Source organism: Mobula hypostoma, chromosome 25 (assembly GCF_963921235.1).
Source record: "Mobula hypostoma chromosome 25, sMobHyp1.1, whole genome shotgun sequence".
Lineage (NCBI taxonomy): Eukaryota > Metazoa > Chordata > Chondrichthyes > Myliobatiformes > Myliobatidae > Mobula > Mobula hypostoma.
Window position 1 is genome coordinate 44,991,590 of NC_086121.1, and position 12,218 is coordinate 45,003,807.

The 12,218-nt window shown below is 41.4% G+C and overlaps 1 protein-coding gene across 4 annotated transcripts in view; it reads right to left on the bottom strand.

The window, feature by feature from the left end:
- hspg2 (heparan sulfate proteoglycan 2) overlaps window positions 1–12,218 on the bottom strand; it is a 546,546-nt gene that overhangs the window by 123,118 nt on the left and 411,210 nt on the right. For all 4 annotated transcript variants that reach the window (XM_063033469.1, XM_063033470.1, XM_063033468.1 and 1 more), the window contains 8 exons: window positions 11,538–11,689; window positions 11,319–11,442; window positions 8,932–9,083; window positions 8,713–8,836; window positions 3,777–3,928; window positions 3,558–3,681; window positions 1,685–1,836; window positions 660–789 (listed from right to left, as the gene is read on the bottom strand). In XM_063033469.1, coding sequence (XP_062889539.1) covers window positions 660–789; window positions 1,685–1,836; window positions 3,558–3,681; window positions 3,777–3,928; window positions 8,713–8,836; window positions 8,932–9,083; window positions 11,319–11,442; window positions 11,538–11,689 — 1,110 coding nt within the window. The remainder of the gene's footprint in view (window positions 1–659; window positions 790–1,684; window positions 1,837–3,557; window positions 3,682–3,776; window positions 3,929–8,712; window positions 8,837–8,931; window positions 9,084–11,318; window positions 11,443–11,537; window positions 11,690–12,218) is intronic.

The following is a 12,218-nucleotide window of genomic DNA, read 5'->3' on the forward strand; positions in this document are numbered from 1 at the left end:
AGGTATATAAAATTATGATGGGTATAGATAGAGTGAATGCAAGCAGGCTTTTTCCACTGAGGCAAGGGGAGGAAAAAACCGGAGGACATGGGTTAAAGCTGAGGGGGGAAAAGTTTAAAGGGAACATTAGAGGGGGGCTTCTTCACACAGAGAGTGGTGGGAGTATGGAATGAGCTGCCAGACGAGGTGGTAAATGCGGGTTCTTTTTTAACATTTAAGAATAAATTGGACGGATACATGGATGGGAGGTGTATGGAGGGATATGGTTCGTGTGCAGGTCAGTGGGACTAGGCAGAAAATGGTTCGGCAAAGCCAAGAAGGGCCAAAAGGCCTGTTTCTGTGCTGTAGTTTCTATGGTTCCATGGTTCTAATTAATGTAACCTTAACAGCACTGCCCAATATGTTGGTAAAGGCAGGAAAATGAACACAAGCGCCAGAAGCTGAAACAGCCATTCATTTCCTTTGTTACCTTAAACTGAATGCAACCATGGAGTTACCAGTTGCAGGCCAGGTGAGCTTACAGTCTCCCTGGGTTTATTACTTGATCATCAAATTTGTCCTACACACCACACAAAGATATGTTGAAAGTAGGAGCACAAAAAGTGGTGAGATCAGAGGACATTGCCAAGCACACATGACTAGAGTGACAGATTACGTACAGGATGATGTGGAGCTGACCAAGAGAGAGAATTTGACCTCTTGCATTCCAAGGGTGTTTTCGGCGCGGCAGATGTAATCCCCGGTGTCAGCGGGACTCACGCGAAGGATGCGTAGCACAGGACCCTGCACCTGAAGCAGCAAGAGGAAAATCACTCACACTGGGTCCAGTGCCCCTGCATGTGCTGGGCACCTCAATACAAAGGCTGATTTGTTTTGTCGTTTACATTGGTCCCAAATGGTGACTTGTAGCAGCACGCTGTTGCACTGTGGTTTAAAAGACCTAGTCCTCTTCCTCTGTATTCAGCACTCAAATTGAAGTTGAAGGTTACTATTATTGCCCGCACAAATGCTCCACCACAGGTCGCTACAAGCACCTTTGCAGGAAATAATGTGGTTCTGCCTTGACCCTGTCACTTGATCTTCATGATTGGTCTTCCCATCCCCTCCCCCAACACACACTCGCTGCCATTGTAGCTGTTGCCTCCAGTTACAATGGACGCCTTCTTCCTGCATTAGTTCCATGAAGCACATAGAACACAGAAGAGCAGAGTGCAGCAACATGCTCTTTGGTCCATGACATTGTGCTAACTAATTAAATAGTTTAACTAATCCCTTCTGCCTACATAGTGCTGATATCCCTCCATTTCCTGTGCATTCATGTGCCTAAGAGCCTCCTAAATGCCTGCATCTTATTTGCCTTTGTCACCACCCCTGGCAGCACATTCAAGGCACCCACCACTCTGTAAAAAAAAAACTTGCCCTGCATATCTCTGTTGACTTTACCCCCTCTCACTGTAAGTGCAAGTCTATAACACATATCAGCATCCCTCCCTTCTCCACCACTTCAATACATTATAACAACCACCTCATCATTTGAAGATCGTACACAATCCCACCTGGATCTTTCTTCAACAAGTTCCTTCATTCTACCATGAAATAACAAACTATAAAGCCCACATTTTCTGATTTTGGATTAAATAACATCGGAAGAGGAAGTCCGCTGTCACTCACAACCTTGATTTACCTGGTGATTGGTTGTTAGATGACCAGCTGTCCTGTACCATGTGACCCTAGGTTCTGGTTGTCCCGTGGCCTGGCAGTGTAACTCCAGCATTTCTCCGGCTGTTACTTTGTCAGGAGAGGAGTAAACCCTCACTTTGGGAGCTGTTCCATGTGCTGTGGTGAGGGTGGACGGCAGAAGCAGATTTTAATGGAAAAATATACCAAAAAAAGACATCAGTGAAGCTGGATCTAATTGAACTGCAGACACACTCCTTGGCTTCATCATGGACAATTTTTCTCCCTCCTGGCTTGAACATCTTCTATCTAAATACAACAGCATCCATCCGTGTACTTTTCACCTTCAGTTACTGCTTTGAGCTTTGCACCTGCAAACAAGCCAGTTATTCTATACGAGGGAAGAGTTAACATGCTCACATGAAAAACCTCAAATCCTAAAAAAGCAAGGGCTAAACCTACTGTGAGTTGGAAGGTCATACATTACTCTTGCAGATTCAATTAGGGATTGTAGTGGATATGCATCGAAACAGGGAACTTAGACTTGCTGTAGGTGCAGTCTGTGAATCTATTAGTGTTCTCATTCGGGGGAGACTGAACTTGCTGAGAATCCCCCAGCACTTATTATGTTGGCATTAATGTTTCTGATAACTTACATTATTTCAGGCAACTTTTTTCTAAGATATTCAATTAACTTTTTTATTTTTGGAATATTTATTAATAAATATTCCAAATCCACAGTTCTGAATGTTTCTAAGGGTTGGGGAGGGATAAGACAGCCTCCTCAAAGAGCAAAACTGCAGGGAAAAAGAAAGCATGAAGTTCTAACTTATTTCCTCACTTATCAACAGTCACTTTTCCAAAGTATTCCATATTTCTTTACAATGCAGTAAGTTGTTTAGTCCATGGAATCTGTGCAGCCTCAAGAGCAGTCTTCTTCTCCAACTAATTCTACTCTCACTGCATTCAAAGTACAAAGTAAATTTACTAACAACGTTATAAACACAAGAGCTTCTGCAGTTGCTGGAAACTCAGAATCAACTCAGCAGGTAGGCAGCATCTATGAAAGTGAATAAACAGTTGACATTTCAGGCCAAGACTGGAAAGGAAGGGGGAAAGATGCCAGAATAAAAAGGTGGGGGAGGGGAAGGGGGAACAACTTAGAAGGTGATAGGTGGGTGGAAAAAGTCAAGGGCTGGAGAAGGAGGAAATGATAGGAGAGGAGAGGAGAGTGGACAATGGGAAAAAGGGAAGAAAGGAGGGCACCAGGGGGAGGTGATAGACAAGTGAGAAGAGGTAAGAGGCCAGAGTGGATAATAGAAAAAGAGTGAAAGGGGAAGGGAAAAGAAAAAAAAAATGATCAGAAGAAGCAATCGATGCTCATGTCACCAGGTAGGAAGCACCAACCTCCTCCTCTCCTATTATATTGCAGCCATCCACAAAAAAAAGGAAATACAATAGTTTTATAAAAAAGTGTACATAAACAAATACTGACAAACAGCCAATGTGCAAATGAAAATAATATTGAAAATATGAGTTTTAAAGAGTCTTTGAAAGTGAATCAGTTCATCGTAGGATCCATACAGAGTAGTGGTGAGTGAAGCTATCCACGTGGATTCAGGAGCCTGGTGGTTGTAGTGCACATTGGTCAAATAATGGGCACAGATTTGAAATACTTCTCTCCTTAAATATCACTTCAATTGATCTATGGGATTGTCTCCTTCCTTCTATAACACGCTATTAAATCCTCTCTTCAAAGACCTCTGAAACTCGGTTCCCAACATTTAAAGCTGAGCACAGATGCAGTCAGAACTTGGTTATAAGGACAAGGAGAACAGATGGTAAAAACCAAAGATTTTGGAGAATGACAGGTAACGTACTTGTCAAAGTGATGGAGACGGAGAATCTGACCTCCTGCATTCCAAGGATGTTTTCAGCGCGGCAGATGTAATCCCCAACATCAGCGGAAGTCATGTGAAGGATGCGCAGCACAGGACCCTGCACCTGAAGCAATAAGAGGAAAATCGCAGCCTCTGTCACTCATACTTGGTTAGATTGGGTTGAGTGCTCAGAAATATAGAGTAGAGTTTGTTCCTTACCTGGTGATTGCTGGTTAGAGAGCTGCCTGCCCTGTACCATGTGATTCTGGGCTGTGGTTGTCCTGTGATCTGGCAGTGTAACTCCACTGTTTCTCCCTCAGTTACAGAGGTAGGAGAAGGGTAATCCATCACAGTCGGGGGCCGACTTTCTGCTGTGGGGGGTGGAGATGAGAGTGAGTCAAGCAGATCCAAAATTGTATGATATAGCTTTTGTTAGTTACACAGGAGGTGTCTGTAAATCAGCCCCTCAAACTTGCTCAGCCAATCAATAATATCATGGCTGATCCAATCTAGGCCACAATACTGTTGGCCATGGAGAAGTTATAATGCAGAAGAAACTGACAAATTCATATGGGTCAAGGACAGTAGAAGCAGACAAACCTATTGTCTTGGTTCTTGTTATGAGGTCAAAGGAATGGAGGCTGCCATTTTGTGAAGCTGCTCTGCAACCTCAATTTTGTGAACTCAAGTTGCCTGGGTTGATCAATGTTTTAAAGCAGACTAAATGATGCTCTAGGTAATTTGCTGGACTAAATCATTTCCAAATAAGAAGCTATTTGTGAGATGTTCTTTGGTTAGGTATAATATGGAGTTTTGTGAATGGCGGGGTCTGTGTCTGCTCTGAGTGATTTGAGCTGGTTGTTGATTTACAACAAAGGGTCATAAAGAGCCATAAATTACCAGTTGTGACTTGCAGAAGAAGGCAATAAATGGATGCTGGCTTGGACCAGAGCCAATAAGGTGTTGTAAGTCAGTCAGATGACCCAAAGCCAATAAATTGAAATGTAACATTTGAACTAGTAAGGAATTAATGTAAAAGCAGAGGCTTGAAATACAAAGTAGAGTTAAATTTGAAGGTTCATCATTGAAAGGAAAAACCCCCATGCCAGGTGCTAGGATAAGAAGGACCAATCATCTGGTAAACAGGAGATCCCTAGTTTGGTGTTATAAATTGGAAAAATATTCTGAGTGAGGATTGATATGAAGGGGAGAGTAGACCTCGTGGTTTAAGTTGTTGGCCTCGGGTCAACATGGTTACAATGTTGTTTGTACAGAGACAATAACTGTGTGCGCTTTGATTCAGAGTTGCCTTATGAGCTTCCTAACCTAGTTTCATTGGTGTGAATAGTCAACATATTTTGGTGTCCCTGGATGGGTGAAAAAGAGGTTCAGGACCCTAGTTTTGATTTGAACCACCACGAGGTCAGGATATTAAAATGGGAAAAGGGAAGTCCCAGGGGGTTTGGAGGATTGGAAAATGGCCCGATTACGAGGAGTGGGTAGGAATGATTGAGATTGGAGGGTCAGGGACACTGGGGGGATGCATTGTGGAAAGCAGATAGTGAAAAGGAACCAAATAAATTACAAGATACATCTTATAGAACGTTTTGTTTAATGAACTTCAATAAAAAATAAATTACAATAAATAAATAAATAAATAAATAAACTATTATCGTGGAATATACGTGGGAAAATCTAAATGAAGTGAAAAGAGGGAAACATATTGGCAGAGCAATTGTGTAAATGTAGGGAAGAGTTAGAGAGAGACAGAGAAAGAGAAAAGAGCTGAAGAGAGAGGGGAAAGAAAATGAAACGCTGAGGGAGCAGGGTCAGGCGAATTTGATACATGACAGTTTCAGGCTCAGTGTGAATGTGTAATGAGAGAAAATGAGAAAAGTGAAGGGGAATGGAAAGTGTCAAGTACAGAATTAGAGGAATGGAAAAGTCAGTGTCAGGATCTATGGACTGCTATGAATGTTCTGTAAAAATTGGCAGCTGAGAAGAAAGGCAGCATCGATCACACAAGTGTTTAAAACAGGACAAAAAGCTGCAAAGTTAACTCTCAGCTCAAAGAGGAATGATAAGTGCATTTTAAATCTGGTTGTTGGAGGACAAATGTTGTCTCAGCTAGCAGTAAGTGTGGTAACAAAGGAAAATGTCACAATCCGATGCAGTGATTTACAGATCAATAACTGAGGGCTTATTTAGATACATAACTACCACTCTTCCACCTATCTGTTACTTTACTGCATAGCTGAACAGAATTATTAACCATAATGCAATTATTATTAGACATTGGGATGAGTTACCCAAGTTATTAAAGATCATGCGGATTTAGCTAATGATGTTTTGGAGTAAAGTTTGGAACTGGGGTCTGAACGTTAATGTACATCCTTGATTCGTATTATTTCACATATTGTTATTGTTCTGCTCTTTGTTCTGACGGTAATTCAATGTATTTTCCCAAGTGTTTATTGATGCAACTTAACCAACTTTAAGTGTTTGTGTGCTAAATACCATTCCCAATCCCTTTCTGGTGATTTTGCCTGATTTCATGCCATCATGTTGCCTGTAAGTATTATTAATTGTTGTTACATCAGAATCAGAATCAGGTTTATTATCACCAGTATGTGACGTGAAATTTGTTAACTTAGCAACAGCAGTTCAATGCAATACATAATATAGAAGAAAAAATAATAAATAAGTAAATCAATTATAGTATATGTATATCGAATAGATTAAAAATTGTGCAAAAACAGAAATATTATATATTAAAATAGTGAGGTAGTGTTCATGGGTTCAATGTCCATTTAGAAATCGGATGGCAGAGGGGAAGAAGCTGTTCCTGAATCGTGTGTGCCTTCAGGCTGCTGTACCTCCTGCATGCTTGATACCATAATGAGGGACATTTTTTTTTTACCACATTTCTTTTATATGCTTTTGCACTGACAATATTTTTTTAAGTATGCCAGCTATTTGATATAGTTTTATCTATGCTTACAGTCTATGGTATTTTGTTAGTATCTTTATCAGTATTACTTGATGCAGTCATGAATGTTGGTGTTCCTTTTGTACTGTATTCACTCAGACATATAAACAGTAATGTGATCCCCAGAACTTTCTGTGGATCCAAAGGTTAATGAATACTCAACAATATTATTTCTCCAATTGTCTATCCACAGACATTATGGAAGGACACACCAAGACACCTCGGAAAACTGTGATTCAGGATTAACCAGGGAAGATAACATAGGCATTCCAAGATTATTCCCTCCACTCTCTTTTAAAGCACTAGACACAATTATATATACTTCAATTGGAATCTGCACAAAAAATTGTGAAATTGGCAACAATTTATTAGATATAACCTTATTAGGGGTTGTGCACAGGCCACATCATAAATGATTTTATGTTGCTCCTGCTAAGAGCTACAGGAAGATCCATCACCCGTTTTGTTATTGTACAGACTATTGGGGAAAATGTCAGACCTAATCATACTCCCCCACGGCAGCGACCAGCTACACAATATCTGTCAAATGTGGAAGAAGAGTGAATGGTGAGCATAAGCAATCCCCTGTGTGGATACTTCCCATAGTATCACAGATTCACACAGTACAATCCCATGCCAATCATTAGGTACCAGTCCATTCCATGGTATCACAGATTCAGACAGTACAATCCCATGCCAATCATTAGGTACCAGTCCATTCCATGGTATCACAGATTCAGACAGTACAATCCCATGCCAATCATTAGGTACCAGTCCATTCCATGGTATCACAGATTCAGACAGTACAATCCCATGCCAATCATTAGGTACCAACCCATTCCATGGTATCACAGATTCAGACAGTACAATCCCATGCCAATTATTATGTACCAGCCCATTCCATGGTATCACAGATGTGATATTCTAACCTCATTAACCACAACCCTGTCTTAGCCTTCGATGTCTTGGCAATTCAGATGCCCGCCGAGATGCTCATCAAAATTGTGAGTCTCTCTGCCTCCACCACCCTCTCCAGCATTGTGTTCCCAATGTCAACCACCCTCAGGGGAAAAAGTTTCAGATCACTTCTCAGCCTATTAACCCTTTCCCTAAACCTGTGCCTCCTAGTTTCAGCCACAAATTGACTTCCAAATCATCCTAGAACACTAAGATTATTGAACAGTAGAGCATTTTGTTGTGCCGATCAATACTCCATACTCCATCGAAACCTTTCCTCCTACTCAGTCAATAACATACCATCATTTAAAACAAGGTGCCTGGCATCATCTGCCTCCTTTTTACTCTCACTCCTTCTCTCTTTCTCTATCCTTCACCCACATGTCCCCACATTGGCATTCCTCCCCCTCCACTTGATTCCAACCACTCGTCATCTCCCTTCTCAACTGGACCCACCCACTGGCTGGCAATCATCAACACTCTTATTTCTGATATAGGCTCATGACCTGAAATATTGACTATTCCACTGTCTTCGCATATGCTGCCCAATGCGCTAAGAAAACTTATGTGTCCAGAGACGGATTATTTGATAAGCAAAACTCCTGTTGTGCACAATTTCACCCGTACGGATAAAGCCACCTTAATATGTGATATACTAATGACAAAGAGGTAGCAATAGATCCAATTCCTGGGTATTGGTCTGATTGGATAATTTGCCATTAGCTCTGTGATATGTAAGTATCCTTTAAAAGCCCAAACAGAATCACATCAGAGATTTCTTGGAACCCCAAGTCAGCAACATCCTTTGGACAGTTCTCAACTTTTCAATTTCCTCCTCCAAGATTAGGGCATGCTAACGTATTATTTGCTGCAGCCAATTTCCTGATAACGATTTCACTTGTATGTGATCTAACCCAGTAAAACTGCTCTACCAGAAAACTTATAAATGAAACAAAAAAGAACACTAGTGGATCCAGTATCTTGGCTACAGATTTGAAATGCTTTCACTCCTTATGTAATCCCTGAGATGGGCTCCTTCCCTTACAATAGTCATTAATTTTTGAATTGTCTCTGGGAAGACCTCCGAACCTTGCTTCCCAACATTTCAAGCTGAGTTGTTTTAACCCCAGATGTGGTCACAACTTGGTTATAATGTTCAGGGGTACAGTTTGTGCAAACGAAGGTTTTGGAGAATGATGGGTAACGTACATGTCGAAGTGATGGAGACAGAGAATTTGACCTCCTGCATTCCAAGAGCATTTTCGGCATGGCAGATGTAATCCCCAGTGTCAGCAGTAGTCACGTGAAGGATGCGCAGCACAGGACCCTGAACCTGAAGGAGCAAGAGAAAAACCACATCTTCCATCACTTACACACGCCATGACTCGATTCAATGTTCAGAAATACAGAGCAGAGGTCATTCCCTACCTGGTGATTGCTGGTTAGAGAACTGCTTGTCCTGTACCATGTGATCCTGGGCTGTGGTTGTCCTGTGACCTGGCAGTGTAACTCCACTGTTTCTCCCTCAGTTACGGAGGTAGGAGAGGGGTAAACCATCACAGTCGGGGGTCGACTTTGTGCTGTGGGAGGGTGGAGACAGATGGATCAAAATGGACAACACAGATTCTTTTTGTTACATTAGAGTATAAGGGTGAGGTGAAGGTGAAGGTTCAAGCCTGCTCTCCATTTCAGTAAGATCATGCTCAACCTTGGCCTCAGTTCCAATTTCTTGTGCTCTCTTCATAATCATCAATTCTCCTGTAAGTTCAGATATCAGTGAATGTCCATCAATATATTCCAGGAATCTACCTCCACTGTCCCCTGAATGGAGAACACCAAGTCACTTACATTGCATGGAGAAATTCTACTTCACTTCAGTCTGAACTAGTTTGACTCCTTATTCTGAAACTATTCTCTCTGTTTTAGAAACTTTTACTGGAGGAAACACCCTTGTACATATTCACACTGCTAATGTGCAGAATTTACATTCTGTATGAAACCTTTATCCTTCTCTCATAGTTCTCATCAACCTTCATGCACGAGAGGGGACATCACTGACAATGCCAGTGTTTATTGTCTATCCTTAATTGTCCTTAAATCAGAGAGACAATCAAAAGTTAACTACATCAATCACATTGGAATTGAATTTTTTTTCTGTTGTTGATATTTACAACAATTTGCTGCTTTACTGTTACTGTTGTTAATTCTAGCTTTTTAAGCTTCAGTTTTGCTGAATTAGTTGAATTTATGTATTTATGTCCCACAGGTGCCATGGTGGAATCCAAACACGTCTCTGGATCAAAGCTCTGGGCTTCTAGATACTAGGCACAAGCCATGATACACCAGCAGTCATGTCTCATGGCCACAATCCCAGTGCTGGGGTTTCAACCTCTCGCTAAATGTTGCAGCATGAGCTCGGTTTTTTTAAGTGCCACTGATGCATTGCTAAATGTGTGGAGATGATGCATCAAAGTGTATTGCCATTTTTATCTCCCTCTGCCGTTAAGGTCTGACATTCATCCCAGTAATCACTACAGAAATAACACTGCATTTAAGAGATAGACTCACAGAGAAAGTACAACATAGAAATAGTACCTTCAGAAGAAGACCGACCTGACCATACACATAGCCTAATCCTATATCAATCCTATCTCCACGCATTCTCCCAGCAGCTCACAGATCCCACGTTGTTTTCATTATTTAGAGATACAGTATAATAACAGACCTTCTGGTCCAATGAGCCTGAGCTGCCCAGTTATACCACATGATAAATTAACTGACTAACCCGTACATCTTTGGAACATGGGAGGAAACCAGAGCACCTCGGGCAAGGTCAAGCGGTCATGGGGAGAATGTATAATTTCATTACAGACAGCAGTGGAACTGAACTAAGTGGAACTCTCTAATGGTGACACGTTAACTGCTACGCTACTGCGCTGTCCCTTCTGTACCATTTTTACACATGACTCTGTGCACAAACTCCTGGTGGGGCCACTTCCAATTTATTTTTGCCAGGTTTATGAACTCCACAGAGGCTTGAATATATCTGCATGACGTCTACATTTTATGCTTTCAAGCACAGTTTTCATAAACATCCGCTATGAAAGCTATCTGTCTATCCCGTTTATGCAATGCAACAATTCTGAGGTAGCTGCACAAATTTCATGTTCAGCAGCAATGACCTTCATTCGCAGCTAATTGTCTAGTCTAAACTCTGCAGACTAGTAAAACTTCCCCCTGCCAAGCTGGTATCGGTCTGACTGGATAATTTGCCATTAGCTCTGTAGTGTGAAACCATCCTTTAATGGATCACATTGAATTCCATTAAAGGCTTCCTGAAACACCAAATCAGCAACATCCTTTGGTCAGTTCCTACACTTTCAATTTGTTCCAGCAAGATCAGGGGACGTTAGGGAAGTAGGGCATGCTGAGATATTATTTTCTGGGATCAATTTCCTAATAGGCATGATTTCACTGGTAAATGGTCACCAGTGTGATCTAACCCAGTAAAATGCATTTAATAGACAATTTATAAATGAAAAGAGAGGTAGCAATGGATCCAATTTCTTGGCTGCAGATTGGAAATGTTTTCCCTCCTTAAATATTTATTTAACTAGCTATTTGTGAGATGCACCCATTCGTTCTATAATAGTCTTTAATTTTTAGACTGTCTCTTGAAAACACTCCAAACTAATTTCCCTAACATTTAACGCTGAACACACTTTTCATCCCCAAATACAGTCACAACGTGGTTATAAGGGTGAAGGAAACAGTTCCTACAGGCCAAAGATTTTGGAGAATGACAGATAACATACACGTCGAAGTGATGGAGACAGAAAATTTGATTTCCTGCATTCCAAGAACATTTTCGGCACGGCAGATATAATCCCCAGTGTCAGCAGGAGTCACGTGAAGGATGCGCAGCACAGGTCCTTGTACCTGAAGGAGCAAGAGGAAATTCACAGCCTCTGTCACTCACATTCATAAAAACTGGATCCAGTGCTCAGAAATATAGAGCAGAGGTCGTTCCCTACCTGGTGATTGCTGGTTAGAGAACTGCCTGTCCTGTACCATGTGATCCTGGGCTGTGGTTGTCCTGTGACCTGGCAGTGTAAGTCCACTGTTTCTCCCTCAGTTACAGAGGTAGGAGAGGGGTAAACCATCACAGTCGGGGGCCGACTTTGTGCTGTGGGAGGGTGGAGATGAGACTGAGACAGATGGATGAAAATGGACAACACAGATTCTTTTTGTTACATTAGAGTACAAGGGTAGCTGAAGCCTGCTCTCCATTTCAATATATCCATGCTGATCCAACCCTGGCCTCAGTACAATTTTTTTGTGTGCTTCATGATTGTCAACTCTCCTGTAGTTCAAATATCAGTGAAATATCAATATAATCCATGATTCCATCTTCACTGCCCCCTGGACAGAAAATTCCAATTCACTTACATCGAGAGAAGAAATTCTACCTCACTTCAGTCTGAACTAGTTTGACTCCTTATTCTGAAACTATTCTCCCAGTTCTAGAAACTTTTACTAGAGGAAACACCCTTGTGTTTCACACTGCTAATGTGCAGAATTTAATGTGCAGTATGTAACCTTTATCCTTCTCTCATAGTTCTCATCAACCTTCATGCACGAGATGGGACATCACTGACAATGCCAGTGTTTATTGTCTATCCTTAATTGTCCTTAAATCAGAGAGACAATAAAAA